Below are 19896 nucleotides of genomic sequence, written 5' to 3'. Positions count from 1 at the left end.
TAATTTATTGAGCTAATATTAAGTACATTTAATACCACTAAATTAAATTTAAAAACATATCTTAGGATTTGTCTACAAGTTAACATATTTTTTATACATTAACATTGACCATATAATAATTGTTCCTTATATTGGAAATACATATTTCCTTCTATAAATTAAATAAATATTTCAAGATTGAATTTGTATTATATCATTAAATTTAAATATTTCCAAATGGAACTAGACTTAATTTGTGCGTTTTGGTGGGTGAACTTTGATCATTACCATAATTAAATGTTTTTTAGGAATATACATTTATCTCATTTACATTTTTATTGTAGGGGTAATACCTTTTTACACTCATTGAATGAAGGAAGCGTTTTTTTTCCCAAAACTAGCTCCAAAATCCATAGACCAAATCAAATTGCACTTATTTTCATCCTGCCTTCATTTATTTTTGTGTTTCGACATTTCACTATTTTTTCGTGCTTTTCCTCCATAAAATTGTTTTTCTTTCCATGTTTCTCTGCGCTTTTTTTTTAGTACGTTATCCTGCGGCTGTTGTGGTCAACGCTCGTTCGTCCTGTCTACTGTCATTGTCGTTTTCCACTCTTTTTTCCTCTTCCATTTTTTTCCTTTTCCAGGGAAGACTCCTGACCACGTGGCAAGGATACTTCATGAATTTAAATGAACCCGATTCCCTTAAGTTACTGTTAATTGAGCCGGCAAATGGGATTCAATGCGAAAGGACTTCCCAAAGTTGCTGACTCCTGGCGCAGGTGTCGCAATCTGTCGTTAATTCACTAATCCCACCAATGCCACGCCCCTGTCATCGGGACAGGGCAACTTTGGCTCCGCCGCCCCCCTTTTCCTTGGCAGCATATTGTTTCATTTGAACTCGGAGAAAGGAGATGCTGGGGAGATAAAGGACATGGAGTCACCTACAAACGCAATTTGGCAACAAAATGCACCAAACAGACAAACAAAACAAAAACAAGCAACAAACATGCAACAAGAACAACAGCAATGGAGTGCCCAGAATTATACAATTTATGCGATTTACGAGCAGGCTCCTTCGCCTCCTTGCAGCCAGTGATGCTCATTTATCCTTATTTAAAATATTTTATTTTTAAAAAATATTGAATATAAAAAAAATATTTTAAATATAAAAATAAATATTAAAAAAAATATTATGAGAATATTAGAATGTATTATTAAATTAGTACAATATATATATATTTCAAAGACATCATTTAATTTCAGATTCATGGATATTAATTATTAGGTCCCTTTTTAAATTATAGACATTTATTTAAATATTTATAGGGCGTAAGCAGAATATGATTCATAGATACAATGATATCGGATTTTTATATCAGACTTGATAGTAAATATTTATTATTCATAACTTTGATATATTTAAGAAATGTATTTAAGTGTTCCAGTGGCCATATGAACTATTAATTTAACATTTTAAATTTTTTTAGCTAATTAAAATAAAGCCATTTATTTAGAATTATTTTATTTTGACAGGTAGACCTGTAAATTGCTTTAAATTGTTTAACCTTCTTCCGGATTTTATTTTATGCCATCACTGCTAGTCGGGAGTCCTTTGTCCTGCTTTTTTTACCAGCGGGCTGGAAACTATTTCTATTGCTGCGGCGCCGACATCGCCTGGGCAAGGATATGCCGTATTTCCGTTTACATAATAAATTTGCTAACCACGTTCTGTCCTCGTTGTGTCCTCCCCCTTTTCCTCTTCAGCCCTCCCACCCGCTTTTCCTGCAGCTTTTCCTCCTCCAAGTGAAATGCGGCATCGCCACCAGCGCCGCCATCGCTTGGCATCAAGTGCCTTGTGGTTTTCTGCATCTGAGGATGGGGTTAAAGTTGAGGTCGGGGCAAAAGAAAAAATATTTAGACAGCCACCGCAAAAGGCGAAGACCTCTGCGATTTCTGCGCTTTATAAACTTTAACTTGCTAAAATGACTCTGGCTGCTGTGACAATTGCTAGCTTTTTGCCTTTTTTTGACGGAAGTCCGACGGCGACAACTACTTTTGCTTGATCACTGGGCGGCTGCTGGTCCGGTGTGGCCTCTAATTAATCTATTAAATCGAAACCACAAACGAGAGTCCAATGCGCCTACAAAAAACCAGAAAGGAAGGCTTTTAAGGCATAACGAATTTTTAAATACTTTATAAAATGTATTTAATACTTTCTAGTATTAACTTTTAATAATAAACATATGCTTTGTATTTATACCCTTGCAGAAGGTATTATTTTAATATTATACTTGTTACCATTTTTGTAAATAATATAAATTTTATAATATGCTATAAATGTTATAAATATTTAATTTATAAACATAGAAAAGGTATGTAAAATAAAGCAGAAATTAATTATTTAATAAAATTCACATACCCCTTATCAAGGGTATGAATAACAATATATATCCATCATTGAGGAAGTTGTCTCCGCTGGGGAGTTGATTTGAATTGGCCCCAACCCGATCCGTCCAGTGCAACCCAACTGGCCGCTTCCGTTTTCCGCTGGAAGTGAAATCTGTTCGCGGCGGATGCCATAAAAATGCCAACTTAGTGGGCAGTCGCTTTGGGGCGTGGCCAGTTCCCAGTACCCAGATCTCTCCTCTTCCCACACAGATAGCTCCATCATGGGATCCCGCTTGCAGAATCGAAACCCAGAACCCAGAACCCAGCTGTCCCGGGGGTTCAACAACCGATCCTGGCTGAGCTGCCGTTCGTTCTACTAATGGCTTGCCACACTTTACATTAGCGTCACAATTTATTGGCCGACTGCTGCGCCGGCGCAGACGCATCACAGACATTGCAGCTGCACTGCGGAAAAAAATTATTATAATTTGTAAGAAAAGTAGTAAAATTAGGTTACCGATATTAAGATAGACTCAAAGACATGAAATTGAAACATATACGAAGCACAAAGAGCTGAAGGCCTACAGCTGCTAAAGCTCATACCCACTGTTAGCAAGTAGTTTATAATTAGTTGCTAGCATTAAATAAATAAATAAATAAATAAATAGGTTACCGATATTAACGAAATTATTTGTATTACACAGGTCGACAAAATCAAGACTTTTTCTTGGCCCAAGAATAAACGCTACAAAACCTGAAAGAATGTTAGCTGTAGATTACTACCTCATCCTTGGAAACTTTCCAACACGTCGAAGTTTTTAGAAATCCGTGGTCAAAGTTCCAAATTTTCGATTTTTAGGCACTTTTTGCGGCTTAATAGTAAAAAAACCTTTCGTAGCCCAGAGCCACAATTTAGAGGAACTGGTACCTTGAACCTTTAACTTCACGAGTGTCCAATCACAAAGCTGGGCGACCTCTATTTCTTTAGCTACAATCGATTTTACAGAAGTACTTTTTGTCACTTTTTTTCATCTATAGTAGCCTGATATTTTTCTTGTTGAACTGAGACCCGTACACATACAATACATTAAAAATATCAGGCTACTATAGATGAAAAAAAGTGACAAAAAGTACTTCAGTAAAATCCATTGTAGCTAAAGAAGTAGAGGTCGCCCAACTTTGTGATTGGACAATCTTGAAGTTAAAGGTTCAAAGTACCTTTTCCGCTAAATTGTGGCTCTGGGCTACGAAAGGTTTTTTTACTATTAAGCCGCAAAAAGTGCCTAAAAATCGAAAATTTGGAACTTTGACCACGGATTTCTCAAAACTTCGACGTGATAGAAAGTTTCCAAGTATGAGGTAGTAATCTACAGCTAAAATCCTTTCAGGTTTGGTAGCTTTTATTCTTGGGCTTTTTTTTTGTCGACCAGTGTTATTAAACAGGCTTGAAATTATCTGAAACAAAAATAACTTATTCCTAAATTCACGCGAAATTCCAAACTATGGAAAAATAATAATCCAGGACCATCGTTATAATGCATGTTTTTTATTTTTTTAATAGAATAATGTAAAAATCAATAATTATATATTAAATATATATCTTAATTGCCTGGCTAATTTATGAACAAAACCTATTATCTATTTTAGTTTGTAAAGTAAAATGTTAAAATGCAATTTATTTTTGATATTTTTAGATTTTTCCCAACCCAGAACCATTGTCATGCATGTATTTTTTATAGAATAATGAAAAACTTAATAATAATAATATTTTAAAAACGTGTTTAAATTTTTGTTAATCAAAAAAATATTTTTTTCCGTTAGTTTTTATTTTTGGTGTAATATTTTTCAGTGCATTGTTCGGCCCACTTGGCCGCCTGCTCCACGCATTGCTTGGTAGCTAAAATGGTCATAATAATAATAAAAATTTTCTGCAGTCGCCAACGCGTCGCTGTTGCAGTGGCAGTGGCAGTGGCAGTTGCAGTGGCAGTGGCTGCTGCAGTTGCAGTCGCTGTCGCTATCGAGGCGTTTGAGCGCATGTTTGACGCATCAAATGATGACGACCACAACTGCTGCGATGATGATGATGGCAACAGGTCCGCCAGGCATTCCCCATTCCCATTCCCGATCGAATCCCATTCCAGCTGCCCAGTTAAGCCCCCCACTACCGATTCCAGATTCCCGACTTCCCGACTTCCCAACTCCCAGATCCAAACTCCCAACTCAAAACTCCCAACAGTGCGTAAGCTCAGAGGCGACCGGTTTATGTCAAATGTATTGACAGGTGCATGGAGCCGGGCGACGGCTGCTCCAGATCACTGAAACAGGCTCAAATCGGTTCGGTTTAGATCGGTGATGGGATGAAGGTGGCTATAAGTCGATGCGGGGGCACTGGCTGGCATCCAGTGTATCCATCACTGTCGGCGAGGGCTCACTGTGATTGGAGCCTTAGGAATTTGTGAATTAAAGGGATCCTTTCTAAGATTTTGTTGTTTCAAAAATATATACAATTTTTAAAAATGTTTTAACCATTTATTAAATGGCATTTGAATTTAAAAATATTTAAAATTGTTCAGGTTTTGCTATTACCTTCTGTCTCTATTGGAAATCATATTTATTTTTAAGAAATATTTAATATAACTACTTAAATTAAATTTGAATTGTATGAATAAATAGTAATTCATAAAAATTCTGTATAAGACATTTAAAATACTTCTATAAATATACATAAATGCAGCTTCCAACATAATTTATTTACATTGAGTAGCTTTTAGCAAAAGCCTTGACATTTATTTACTTAACTCATAGACTTATATTTATTATAATTTCCAACTCCATGTCCCTCTGCTCATTATAATAGAGAAAATCATTGCCGATGATCTCCTCTGTGAACTCTGGGGAATTCTTTGAATTTGAATCGAGTGAAGAGCAGAAACAATCTCAATACAGTCATGAATTTATGTTTAATAAATGCACTGCTCTTGGAATCTTTAAGTTTATGCTTATGCTTTTATGTTTGTGTGTATTCCGCATTCCAATCGGTAGCCTTCACCACCACCCACCTCCCCCCAGGAAACTTCGCTTAGAGGAGGGGTGGCATAACACCCACAAAAGCCGACGAGTGTTCATTGTGAGGCCGCAAATAGCTCCGCTGGTCTTCTCAACTCAAGTTTGATTTTGATGGGCTCACTGAGAGAAAAAAGATAGTGAAATTATTGAAATAATTATAAATTCAATAAATGAATGGAATATTACTTTATATTTTTTTTAAAAACACATTAACTTTAAAATGACATTTTATGCTTTAATTAGTATAGTATTATTTTGTTACAATTTTATATTAATGAAGTGTCTCTTGAAAAGTAAGATATGGGCCCTCTTATATTTTTATTACAATAGTATCAATACATTTTCTTTAGTTTAGGTGTATTTTCCTAATATTCAATTATTTTATGCATTAAAAAAATATAAATTTCTCCCAGTGCAGCTTGGACTATGTTTGGGTTGGGTTTTGGCTTTGAGCTTGACTTTGGGCCGTGGTCCATCGCTGGCGGCTTCTTTTGTGGCTTTTGGTCAGTGCGGTGCAGTTTTTAGATTATTTGTTGCTGACAGCTTCATGAAATATTTATTATTATGGTCCCTCGCTCCGGCTGAGATCTCCGTTCTCAGTTGCCCGTTTTCGAAGGCAGGTGTTGGTGGGTGCGGGTGCTGGTTACCGATTTCCGATGCCCAATGCCCACTGCCCAATGCTCGAAACCCCCCCACATAGGCAAAGCAGTTTCTTACGGGGGCTGCGGCTACGGCTACCAAAATTGAGGTGTTTGCCTCCTTTCGCAACTTGAAAGCCAGAATGCCGAACGAATGCCGATGGATCAAAGAGTCCCGGGGAACAATGCTGCGTTAAAGGTAATTGTTTGTCAATTACTCGACTCCCGAGACGCAGCGAAAAGCCAACAGCCAAAAGCCAGCAGTTAAAGCCCAAAGGAGTCGAATCGAAAGCGCGTGGCCACGTTTCCCGCCCCAAACTCCATCGCCATCTCCTTGGCACAAAACTCCGCTCCTTTGGGCCAATTATAGGCAGCCAGCTCGTTAGCATATACCAAATCGTATCCGTGTGGCAATCGGCATCGCCAATCGCTGCCGATAATCGCGAGGAGTGTAAAATTATTTAATTCCCGCTTATCGCAGCTGCCGATGCCGATGCAGCTTCGGTTTACCCACCCTCCGACTCTCCTTTTTCCCACATCCTCGGGGAGTGTGTGAAAATGTGTAGCAGTTGGTAAGACAATGATATCTGAACTGGCATTTGGCATGGGCATAGCTTTGAGATTTGCCAGCGGTTTCGGGATGAGTGCTGCCTTTGGGCAGGGTATTATGGGTTTCTAGAAGGTTGCCGAAAGAAATATATCTAGACTAATATAATAGACCCTATAAAAAACCGTCAGTAGCTAAGTTCACTCAGAACAGATTGACATTAAAATCTAAAAAATCATAATATGTATAGAAATGTTCTATTTATTATTTTAGTGACATTTAAAAAGTTCATTTATTTACTTCATTTATTTATTGTTAACGAAAAATAATAAATAGATATTTATTTACCTATCACATATTATTATAATATTTGTGATCTGATGAAAAACTATTTTATCGCGTTGTATAAAATGTGAATGAATGTAAATGTGAATTATATTTTCTTATTTAAGGCAAGCTCAAAGAATTTAAGAATGAAAAATATATGAATGAGTGTTAATTTTATGATATTTCTAGTTCTCAAGATACAATTTTGTAGGGTAATCAGAGGTTCCCTCGAGTCGTAAATCTCCCACATTCAAAGCTGAGTTGTGGCATTGTTGGTTCGGCTGTGTGTGCCAGTTTTGTACACAGAAAAGTAATTTCGAGCATGTCGCTGCAATCAGAGGACGCCGCCGCCGAAGTGAGAGATGCCAGCTGATATGGCCCACAGTGCACAGTGGAGTGCTCACATTCACACATCCACATCCAGTTGAAGGTGTTTGCTTTGGCGTTTGCATTTGCCCCAGACAGTTGCAGTGCGGTTCCTGCTCCTTAATTGCTTGCGATTTTCAAACGCTGGACGCACTCGATTTATCACTCATACGGGATATGGGATGCCATGGAACTGAAGTCGAAACTGAAGGTGCTAGTACGAGTGCTACATATATCGCCAGTGACATTTTATTGGGCGATAACGATAAATTTACAAAGATTTATGATGTGCAGCCTGGGAATTGCCGCCTCCGTCTCGCTAATTCAAACAAATTAAATGAAAATCCCAACAATTATTGATCACTTCGGCTGGCGTTGCGAGTAATGAGCTTGTTCCACTTAATGAGTCCAGATCGTGCTGGATATCAATTTGTTGTCATTGTTGGCGCAACAAAAAGACATGCGGGTGCAGAGAGGGGTTAAACATGAAAAACCTTAAGAAATTGTGGTCTGTAATTTTTTTTGAATCAACCCTTTTTATCCCTTTATATTTTAATTAAAATAAATAGATTTTTAATCGCCTTGACTTCAACTTCAAAACAAAAAATAAATCAGTGTAATTGTGCATTAACCAATTTGATTTAAATATATTAATTATTTCCTTCAGTTTTAAGTATTGGCTTATTAGGATAAATAATCTTTAAATGATAAAATAATTTTCTATTAAATCATCTTTAATTTGAGTTGCATATGCTTGACTGCCATGACTCAAATCGGGATCAAGTAACACAAAATTCGATCTTTCTAATAAAGAGATGTAAAAAATCGACTGTATAGGAAATCGGAGAAAATGGAGGCGTTATTTTGGAGTCTGCCCGCGAAGGAGGCGTGGGTGTGCTGTTCCCCCAGACGCAATTCCGAACAAATTATGCAAATTTCCCAGCTCCATGCTCCCCTCCGCTCCTCTAGATCCGGATTTCCAGTCTGGCCTGTCGTCTGCTCTTGTGGGTGGACAATGTGACACGCGTCGTCGTGAAAAACAACAGTTTACTCGCCTGCCAAGACTTCCATGCCCATTCCATTTCCCATTCCCCTACCCAAACACCAGCTCCAAAGTGTAGCTACAACTCCTATTTCATCTGAGCGGTCTGAGCTGCTCTTGGGGACCCAAAAGCCAGACAGACAGCCGTGCAGACAGTTTTTACTGTCTTGGCTGCAAAATTTATATTATTTCAAGCAATTTGTCATCGTTTTGCCAGCATCGCGAAGAAAGATGACTCCGCTGGCCAAATCATTTACCTCGGTGGACAACGCTGGCTTTATTTATTTAGTTGCGATTTTATGAGTTATTCTTCGGCCAGCTCATGTCTTACTTTAGCAGGGAAGTTATTTCTCGGTGGTAAATGATTTCGTAGCTGGTATCTGGCGCAAGCTTCGACTTGAACTATTTTCTTTACCAATTTTCCACTTAATATCTTATACCCTCTATAAGGAGTCAAGACGATTTGAAACCCATACTAAGAAAGCAAGAAGGATTTTTGATAAAATGCATTTTCTATTTATAAACATAAGTTGAAATTTTTATCGCATTTTTTATAAAGTTGATATTTTTCTAAATAATATATTTTTTTTATAAATTGTAAATTGTAATAGTTCCTGCTTAAATTTTTAATTTAAGTTTCAAATTTGTTTTAAAAGATGGGAAAATAAACTGTGAATTTATAAAAACATTTTATTAAGGGTATTAAATAAATTAAATTAAATCTATAAACGTTTTAATAATAAAGTTAATAAATAAAAGGGTTTTCTTTATTTATTTTTGATAGAGTATATCAAACTTTGTTAATTTCAGTTTGGACCTCCCTCATATGAGGCTTACTCCTGCTGATCTTTTTTTTTGGCGAACAGCTCTTTATGCGACATTCAAAATATGTGGCACATTATACGAGCTTTGTTGTTGCCTGCAGTTTGTTGCATTTACATGCATTTATGAGTTATTAAATCTTGCGAATTTATGAACCGTTTGTGGGCGTTGAGCGACGACACGCGAGCTGGGAAACTTAAGGGCGTGGGTGCGGCGAGTGACAGGCGGTTAAATCAAATTTAATGAGCACTTGAGTGTGGATAGGAAACTCCCTTTCCCTTCTCTGTCCCTTAATCTCAATGCCCCCTTAATCTCCTCTCTAATTTCCTACTCCTCGGAAAGTTCTATCAAAAGTTTTTGCTTGGCAGAGGCGGCGGCGGCGGCAAAATTGAAATTACACTAATTAAAATGCAATAAAATGTCGCTGAAATTGCGGCCAATAAATCATTATGATCGGAGGGGTAGGCGAGGGGCAAAAGGGGTAGGTGGTGGTGGTTTCCACGGACAATGGTTAATTTAACCCTCTAGTAAATTTGAATTTGGTATGTGATATATTATTTCGCGTTTTTTTAATGTTTTTGGTTAGAGGAAAAAAAATAATTAAAATTTTATATCACCATTTTTGAAAATAAAATATAACAAACTCAATGATAAAATAAAGAAAGGATAAAACCATAAAGCGGACTATAAATTTAACATGCAGATCAAAAAACGGAACATGGAATTTTAAAAATAATTGATTTTTCTTATTTATTATTAAAATGCATATCCCAGCACACTAGAATATTTTAGGGAATCCTATTTTGCCTGAATATTTCCCAAATTTAATAAAAACTATAATTCTAGTTCTAAGATATTTAAGATAGTTTAACCATCGTATTTTCCAAAAAAAACGAATGATAATAACTAGTGCCAGGTTCATTCACACTTAATTAGAAACCCTAGAGCAAATCAATTGCAATAAGCGGCATCTCCAAGTGGTCGCCAAGTATTTCCTATAATCCTCTGGTATGTTACACATGTGTCACTCGGGTATGCAGAGGGTTAAGACCCCGGTGCAAGACCAGGAACCGAGATCTCGAGGTGCGAGAGCCGACAAAGGAAATGTGACTGCAATTTGCTTGAAAAAGCGATGCGCTCATCATCATTAGAGTGTTCCGACCGCAGCTCACCCCCTCTCTCTCCCGATTGCCCCGATATGGTCCGACTATTTGCTTTATGATTTTGTTAATTCAGCCATTCAGCCTTAGATCGGCGACCACGGCGATTGGAGTCTGTGGGAAAGAGAACTCCTCGTCGGGATGCGAAGCTGATTAAAATTGCACAGAGCTTTGGCCAAATATTTTAGGTTGAACTGCTGCTGCCGCTTCTGCAGCTAGCTGAAATTATGCGCAATTTGGCAAACAATGGCGTCTCCATTGGATCGTTTCGGTTAATCGGCAATCAATATATCTCAGGGGCGGGGTGCCCAAAGGGGCGTCCCGCGGGGGGAGGGGGACAGCTGCCAGAGGCGCGCCCATTAAACATAAACAAAATTAAGTGACCATTAAAATGCCATAAACTGGCGGCGTTCATGGCCATGTCGCTGGATTAACTTCGGTTCGAGGCAACGAGCGCCGAACTGCAAGTACGAAACTCTCAACCGCAGAGTAGATCCTTTGCACTGGGAAAAAATTAAAAAATAGATAAAAACTGAGAAATTCTTTAGAACAAAATTCTATATTTAAAAGATTCAATCGAGTGATAATTTTTTTTTATACATCATATTTTAATTATTCACTTAAAAAAATCTGAGAAACTCCCAAAAATAAAACTAAATATTACTGAAGAATTAATCATATAACCAACAGATTTATAATACATTTAATTAAATCAGCTGTATATACAATTTCACTATTTCAGATAATATTTCAAAGAAAAATGTAAATAATGTACAAATTTGTGTTAATTCTAAAAAGTTAACGCTATATTAATATTTACACAAAAAAAGAAACTCAATAAATATTACGAAAACGGTAGGATAAAAGAAATAAACTAGAAAAAGGCCTTACAAATATTTTTACTGTGGAATTTTGTTGTCTAAAAATCATTGGTATATAAATAATATGTAAAAAACATTTAAATTATTATTGAAATGTATCCAATTTATGGGTAATTTTCCCAAGTGTACCTCTGATAGCCATCCACCCCCTGCTCCACCCCACAATACTTCCCTCAACCCATTCGGCCCACATAAATCGTGTACTTGCCGCTTGTAGCTTTCAATTTGTGACAAGCCGTGGCAGAGTTGCAGGACAGGAGTCGGAGTCTCCTCTACAAAATGGTGCGTGGGCGAGGTGCCATGTCCCCTCTCCGATGGCATCCCCCCTCGCCCCCTTGCCCACGCCTCTGGCCCCCCTTTCAAGTTGTCTAACCGCTTACGCAAAAATGTTTCAATTAAGTTGGTCTCGTTGGGAGTGGGAGTTTTGGCAGGACCGGATGTTAAATGGGATCCTGAGAAATGGCAGCGCGGCACGCAAATCATCAGCGGACGAGTCGCAGCCAGGTGCCAAACCGCAGGGAATCTGCTCAGATATTCCCCCTCCTTTCCCCTGATGACCCACTCTGGTTATCGGCCTGATTGATTTATCGGCCTCAACTCCCAGCTAATTGAGTTATATTAACCCCGGTCGATCGGACTGGCAAAAGCTCTCACACTGTCGTCATCGGGCAGCAGGCATCGTCATCATTATCATCATCGTCGTCGGCCTCCGTTTGACGTTTGCCGTTTGACGTCGAGATTGGGGCTGAAACAGGGGCTGGAACTTAGGCTCAGACCTGGCTTTATATGGCTAAAACGCGCCATTAATTGCCGAGCAGAGCGGTAGCTGCATACGTGGCCCATGGCGCTCCGGCACAGCCTTTAATATTTATTGTCAATTATTGCTACTTTAATTGTCAATTATTAAAAACCGCTTAACACTGTGAGAAATGTGAGATGATTTTTCAAATTTGTGAGAAGATAAATTTCTCCTGTAATGGCGCCGATTAATGATTAAACTTAAAATTTAAAATTGAGTAAAATAATTTAAAAAGGTTTAACTTAGTAATAATTGATTTATGCTTAAACTCTTAGTTTAAAAAATAATAAAATCCTTAAAGGCAAAAACGAATGATAAATAAATCAGATAAATGTTTATAGCCCACCCATAAATACAAGTTAATTACAAGTTTTTATCACCTGCCTGTAACCCAACTCTTGTGTTGAGCTCCTCCCATTTAATATTTTTAATGCACAGCAACTAATTAAGAAAAACGAGTAAGTTCAAATGTTTCCTTATAAAATGACAAATTAAAAATGTTAATTTATACACATTTTATTGGTATACTTCATTTAAGTCTTAAAGCTTTTCATTTTCTTTCTTTCTTTTCTTTCTTTTAATTAATTTTAAAAGTGCTGACATGAATAATTTAGAAATTAAATTTCTAAGTACCTATATTTCATTATAATAATAAATATTTCTTACTTGCCTAAGGCTATTAACTTACAAATTTTTCTTTGAGCTTGCGATAAATATTTCGTCTTTTTTTCAAGTGCACTCTTGGCAGTGTGGGAAAATCGGCGTGTTACACGCTGCGTATGCGCAATCAGTGCGTAACCTCAGGTGCGAGGCTGTCAAGGCTGCGCTCATTCCATCACTTCATCCTCGCTTTCGTTGGGCACTCTGAGATGAGGTTTTCTCCCCTTTCGCAGGTCATCAATTATCGGAAAAAAATCAGCAGCTGGCGAATTCCCTTGCTCGGGAATGAGGTGAGTATCTGAAACGGTCAGCCATTTCGGTTATTTCCTCCCATTAGACTGCTCCAATTTCGGACTGCTTCTCCCCTTTCACTCGCTTTATTGAGTTGTAAAATAAAGTCGGCATCCCAGTTGGAGACTCTTGACTGCTGGCTGCAGGTGCCAACGCAATTCGAGCAGCCTGACCGACACAGTTTGATACTGATATATACGCTATATATAAGTTGTGTACACACACGATCCGACGATCGGACGATCGGACCATCTGCAATCAGCAGCTCCCGATTGCGATCTCTCATCACTCACTCGTGGAGGAGAAAGAAGGAGCGGCAGCATCCAAGGTGAATTCGGAGGCCCAGCCTTCTCATTATTTACAGAGCTTTTCAGGCGGAGAAAGGGGAGGTAACACGGAATTAATAAAGAAACTTTAAGTTATTCTGAAATTCCAATTTTAAAGTCATCGTGGGAAATTGTGTTTTAAAATATTGTGTTTTTTGTTGGTGGTTTTTATTTTTTAAATTAAATAGAACAATTTGCATTTTTCAATGATTTTAAAAAGAGATAAACGAGTAGTTATATTTTATTTATTTATTTAATACATTTCCAGGCCTATAGATAATATTAATTTTGCTTCAAAAATATGTGTAAAATATCTTTAAAATTATAAACCTTTCCTTTTCTCAGTGCATTGGCATTTAGATCGATGTACCATACTGAATTGCTGATTTAGTGATCGCTGGGGGTATCTAATGTCAGATTTATCGCACAATTAACATAGTTCCAAACATTTGGACAATTCTAAAAAATGCAAAACCATTAGTCTACCCATTCTCCGGGGTCTTGTCTCACTTTTCGTTTTTTTTGGCTGTGGGTGCCAGGCCAAAAAGCAATAAGCCAAGGCGTAAATCAACAGGAAGGGGTGCAGGCTGCCCATTCCTACAAACCGAAATAGGACTAGTACCAGGAGTGCCAGGACAAGCCACAGCAAGACATGGCTAAGCAGGCTGCTGCTTCGAAAGGCACCTGGCTTCTAATCAACTCGGAAACAGGACGACTTGGTGCTCCTGGCACATTCATCGTCGCTCGCCGCCTCGGCTCATAAAAACCAAATGAATGGCTGCTCTGCCAGGAGCCGAGGCAAGTGGCGAAAAAAATGCGAAACAGAAACAACACAAACACTTTACGACAAGCCGCACAAATTGGAAGCTCTTTTTTGGACAAGGACTCTTGGCTTTTGCTACGCTGCAGAAAAGGGTATCTCCGCTAAGTGAGGAGGTTTATTCGGGATTTATAGGACCACTAGTCACTGTAGCATATTGATAAATGATAATTGCTTAAATTCTTACATTCAATTACAAAAATTACATTTTTTTCTAGTTTTTATTTAGTATTTAAGTTTACTGGTAAATTGTAAGTAGGTAGTCAGATAAAGAAATAAATCTATTTGCGTAGTTAAATATACTTAAAACTTAATTAAGAAATTTATTCTCCCTACATTACTTATTTATTAAAACAGTCAGTTTTATTTTTATTTTATTATTATGCCTTATCATATTTTTATTTTTAGTTTTAATACCTTTGAGGAGATTGTTGTAATTTCATTCAGAAGTTTGATATGATTATCGTATATAATTAAAGAGTATCTTACTATGTGATAAACATTTCCCAACCGTTTTATGACCCGCATCATGTTTGATGCTGATGACAAAGGCCGGAACGGAATAGAACCGAGTTGAGCTGAGCAGTTCAGGGAACATGGCATTCTTGACCCGGCATTTGCGTGGATACCCTCCTTCTAGATGATATGTCTTCTGGGCGGATTTGGGGCCCACATCAATTTGACGTTTTTGCTCGACTCTCTTTCGACTGCAAGTGCAAATGAAATGCAATTTTTGGGATGCGCTTATCGCTCGTGTTTCATCTGTTTGGCGGCTGCGGCGGCGGCAGAAATTAAATAACGCAAAAATTCGCTTGTCAAAGCGCCAGACGAGAAATTGAAAACTTGTAGGAGGCGGTGGTGCTGCAATTGCCCTGCTGATGCTTTTCCTGCTGCTGTGGTTACATTTGCTTTTGACTGCCGATTCCAATCGGTCTGCGGCGGTGCCGCGCTCCGTTTGGCAGCGCCAAAAGAGCCAAGAAACGCGATTGGAATCGCTCATTTCACCCGCCTACACTCTGAAAAATTTTAAATATTTTAAAAAAGTGTTAATCTAATTGAGAAAATATATTGTTAAATATTGCTATGTATTTAACTCTTTTTCTGGCTGCCTAAGAAATATTTAAAAATATTTACATGCAATATTAAAATGACTTACTTTTACTTTTCTCCGTAGACTAAAGATTAATTTTGTATGTAATTTATTAAAATAAATATATTTTTGGAAAATACATTTTTCAAAGTGATTTAATAAAATATTGTATAGTATTTATTAAATTGTATATTAAATATTACCGTAAATTTTTTATAATGAAGTAAAATCCTTTGTTTGCTGTGTGGTGCATTGGGACCCCGGTGGGGCATTGGCGGTGCATTGGTGCACACGATGGTGAACTCGGTGGGGCACTGGGGCCACGTTTCCCACACTCACGCACTCGGATCGCGGGGCAGGCGAGCGTTTCTAAATCGATGCCAAATGCATGCCAAAATGACTCAAAGACAAACCGCAAAAGACTATAAAAGATTTCTTTTCTTGTTCGATATGCCAGCCAGAGATAAGCGGCTGTCGGTCAGGGGCAGCGGAGGGTTAAGGGGCGGTGGTGCAGAAGGCAAAGCGCAGCTGCTGCTGCATTAATTACACCACGTTGCAGTTTCGCAGGGGGAAGGGGAAAGGGGAAGAAGGTGGTGGTGGCAAGAAGGTGGTGTGCGACTGGCAGGTGAAACCGGCTAGATGGGGTCTTTCGGGGGGTTTCTTCTTGGTTTCCTTGATCGCAGCACCCGCATAACCCGCTCACCACTGCACCACCGTTCTTTACTCCATAGACTCGAATCCACTTCAATCCACACAAGCTGCGCGGTTCTGCCCATAAAATTCATAGTCTTCCGAATGTCATTTGTCGTTAACGACCACAAAATCGTTTACAATCGTGGGGGTTTTTAGGGTTCCACAGCCACAAAATTGCTAAGAGTTTGCGTATTTCCTATAGAGAGGCAGATCGGAGTTTCCGAAAGGTAATCGAAATTCTATCAAATTGCTGCGATGTTTTATATAAATTTCTGAAGATTTGAAGTCATGTTGAAGATAGCTTTGGATCATAGGTACTGCTTAAGGATAATTTAGTTTTTATAGATACAAATAAAAATATATATACATGAAATTACTTTATTATATTTTGTATTAGAAATCGAACATTTTTTTAATCATTTTTACAGTTGGTTTGTGTTGGTCACATGGTTGTAAGTGATATTTTATTTTCGTTTGAGGTGCCCTGTTACATTGCTGCATTTTTTTTAAACATGTCAATAAGCCACTGCCATGTCGATAATAGAAAAGACGGTGCCTTGGATTAGAATGAGGAGCCCAAGAGAAATCATCAGGATGTCCTTGACGAGTTTCCACTTACACCTGCCATAGGTGAACTCCGCCGGATAGTACAAACAAATCTCCATGAAGGCCGGAAAGACCAGATTCAGCAGCGATAGGGAAAAGGCCCCAACCAAGGACAGCAGAGGACCCAAATTTGGGAAGGCGACTCCATTGATGGTGGCAAACAATACAAAGCCAATCCGAAGAATGATCTCCTTCAGCACGGCCCGTTTCAGATCCCCACTTTTGTTCCAGAAATGGGTCATGATGATGTTGATCACTACATATCCGGACAGCGGGAACGACAAGAAGACGTCAATGGCGAGTATTATTTTGATTGCCATGCTCACCCTAAGATTCAAAGGTTATTTTTATGAAAATAAAATAGTAATAATACAATAGTCGGTATAGAAGTGAATATTGAATGACGGATAAAGAGGCAGAAAAGTAAAATCACTTTTACCCAACAAATTAATTAATAATAGTGTTGAAAACTAATATCTATTATTCTTCTAGATTTTCAATATAATATTTTGCATATAATTTAATTTAATTTAATTTAATTTTTAGCATTTCACTTTCCAACATTAAACTTACGGTTCATCCGGCAGGTTGAGTGTTAATGAACCTTTTACTTCTTCTCCGTAACGCCAGTAACCAAATATGCCAAAAGTAATGTACGAGATAAGAATTACTATGGACGCTATAACGAGTACACCAAACCATCCGATGAACCTTTGGGGCTTTGCCATTTTGGCCTCGATAGCCAGAAACTTTGGGGTAGAACAACCATCTAAGTCGGCTAGGGCATAGTAAATATTCATTATAGAAACCTACCACTCCCACCGAAGAAATGGAGAAGAGGGCGATCCCGAAGAATTGGGGAAGCTTCAACGGATCGCCGACGAATGATCGGTCGGTGAACGGCGGCAGATTCTGGAAGATGTAGTAGAAGATCATGCCGAATCCAACGTAGATCAGGAGATTGGCAATAAAGTTGAGCGGTACGAGATACTTCAGATGGATGATGCAGAAAGTGGGTATGCTCAGTATTCCTATTATGGCAATGTAATACCGTATGTCTCCTATGTGGAAGTAGCGATCCAACGCATTCCTCACATTGCTGGCGACAAATACTATGTAGACCACACAGATGCCGTAATGGGCAATGCACAGCACAATGTCAGCCACGTAACCGGCAGCCTTTGCAATATACCTAAAACACTTGGGGCCCTGCGAAAAGCAGTAGGCCATCGAATCCGGGAAGTTGGTGTAGCCGACCTTCTCACGACGCGAAGCCTCTACCATGCAAATGATCTACAACCGATTGTCGATTAGAGGTCTACGCAAGGGATTATCAGTTATTACCAGCACATTTATGCCATGGATGAGGATAAATGCAATGGCGATGAGAAGAATAATGCCAAGGATAGTTCCAGCATAGCTAAAAGCCAGGGGCAGTGCCAGGACACCAGTTCCCACGACACATTTGATTACGGAAATGAAGGCTCCAAAGTTCCTGAAAATTACTTAATAAATGGAAGCCCAAAAATTTTAAATGGAGGCTTACGATATTGGCTTGTCCACTATGCGATTCGCATATGGATCGTAAGTGCTGCAATTAGAAAATTATTTTTAAGGGCTCCCAATAAATACATGCACTTTCTCACCTGTCCGTCATCAAAGATTTGGGATAGAAATAATTTTGGCTATTCACAACTTGGACAAACAAAATAACTAAGATGTATTAGTGAAGGAAAACTGACAATAAAATGAAGGAAAGTGCTACCCTTAAAGATGGTAAGGTATTTTTATACCGGAGTTAAAGATCAAGTATTTACCATGTTTAATTTTTATATTATAAAAAATTTCAAATTAACTAAGTCGAATTAGTGGAGGAAAACTGAAAATAAAATGACGGAAAATGCTACTCTTAAAGATGGTAAGGATTAAGATTAAAGATTAAGGATGTATCATATTTAATTATTATATTATAAAAAAATGCAAAGTAACTAAGGCGAATTTGTAAAGGAAAACTGACACTAAAATTATGGGAATTCCTTCCCTTATTTTATAACAGAGTTAAAGATTAAGGATCTACCATTTTTAATAATTATATTAATTTCATTAAAGTAAAACCTCGCTAGCTAACTGCCCCCAACCTTTTCGTCTGTATTCATTTACCCAGTATAATCAAGCTTGAAAGTACACTTCCTATTTGTTTGGAGCCGTCAGTTGTGGCTGACAAACGATTGCCCCCTGGCTTCTCCCCCCAGCAATTCACTATTATACGAGACACCCACGATCGGAGGTAGACAAACATTCGCGAGTCTTAACCCCAGACTTGTGGAGTTGAGCGACTGATGATGCTGCCGGCTGACCTTAATCACAAATTTGCATGTTGCAGCTGCAGCGGCAACAACAGCAGGTGCAGTTGCAGTTGCAGTTGCCTGGAGTTGGAGCTGAAAACCCCCTTTAGTTATAGCCCCCTGTTTTTTTTCTGACTACACCCACACACACGACCTTAGGAAAACCAAGGGGGGAATTTTGGGGGAGTGGCAGCTCATTGACTTCCATTGATGGCTGGGCAATAAATTGCTGTCGCCGTTGCCTGTTGCATATTTTCTAAGGTCGCCTGAGCGGAAAACCCGTTGTGGCAGGCTGGGAAACGACCAACACCCGCAATTCCGATTCAATTCGATTGCTTGATTTTTATTTTTTATTTTTTAGCCGGTCTTTTGTTTTGTTTTTGCTCCCGCGCCGGTGACTTGCAGCTGCAATTGCAACTGCAACTGCGACTGCAGCTTGATTTATGCGACAAGAACGGCCGCGAAGGCCGTTGCACATATGGCAAAAATTGTCAACACACAGCGGCCCATAAAAGCAGCGGCGACGAGAGATTCGAACACGATACGCGGCCACCGGACAGATTCGGATTCGCGACTGGGAGGGCACTGGGCAAAATGGCAGGCCGGAGACTGATGAGTGTTTAACGAAAATGTGGAGCATACCTTTGAAATGGTTTCAAACTGAAGACCGTAGCTCTGGAGTTTCTACCCCACTTTAAATATTCCTTGAAAAGGTGTATGATTTATCCAGTTGATTTTTGGAAACCACTTGAAAGCTGAATTCGAATATCCTCTGCTGTTATTTTGTATTTCATTATATTTTGTAAATATATAAATTTAGTGATCATCTTCATTATGATAGGAACAAAAATATATTTACATAAATTTCATTTAAACTGCAAAGCGTTCTTAAGTACCTTAAGATTGTGTAGATCAAATAAATAAATACAAATTAAAAAAGATTTTCCTGTTATTATATTTTCAAATGTATTATATTTTTATTATATTTATATACTATTATATTTTCAAATGTATGCAATAATAAATTTTTTGACAGCAATAATTGTA

General features: G+C 38.3%; 1 protein-coding gene across 2 annotated transcripts; it reads right to left on the bottom strand.

The window, feature by feature from the left end:
• Positions 1 to 16302: 16302 nt before the first annotated feature.
• On the bottom strand, positions 16303 to 18265 carry LOC108056342 (glutamate transporter polyphemus-like). 2 transcript variants are annotated; one of them, XM_070215595.1, is made up of 6 exons: positions 18151 to 18265; positions 18051 to 18095; positions 17855 to 17999; positions 17318 to 17797; positions 17078 to 17253; positions 16303 to 16831 (listed from the first exon to the last, which is right to left on the bottom strand). In XM_070215595.1, the coding sequence occupies exons 1-6, from the start codon at positions 18159 to 18161 to the stop codon at positions 16414 to 16416; spliced, it is 1275 nt and encodes a 424-aa protein (XP_070071696.1). In that variant the 5' UTR covers positions 18162 to 18265; the 3' UTR covers positions 16303 to 16413. The 2 variants fall into 2 exon arrangements, with proteins under 2 accessions (XP_070071696.1, XP_016995579.2); XM_017140090.3 differs by having other exon boundaries at positions 16307 to 16831; positions 17849 to 17999; positions 18151 to 18263.
• Between the last annotated feature and the right edge of the window lie 1631 nt (positions 18266 to 19896).

Source organism: Drosophila takahashii, chromosome 3L (genome assembly GCF_030179915.1).
Source record: "Drosophila takahashii strain IR98-3 E-12201 chromosome 3L, DtakHiC1v2, whole genome shotgun sequence".
Lineage (NCBI taxonomy): Eukaryota > Metazoa > Arthropoda > Insecta > Diptera > Drosophilidae > Drosophila > Drosophila takahashii.
This window is presented reverse-complemented; position numbering and strand designations above follow the sequence as displayed.

What these genes read in the sequence shown, in the direction of transcription:
- LOC108056342 (XM_017140090.3), bottom strand. An exon ending in TCCATGGCATAAATGTGCTG is followed by an intron (nt 17,798 to 17,848) that starts GTAATAACTGAT and finishes AATCGGTTGTAG; the next exon opens with ATCATTTGCATGGTAGAGGC. An exon ending in CTCAACCTGCCGGATGAACC is followed by an intron (nt 16,832 to 17,077) that starts GTAAGTTTAATG and finishes TTTGAATCTTAG; the next exon opens with GGTGAGCATGGCAATCAAAA.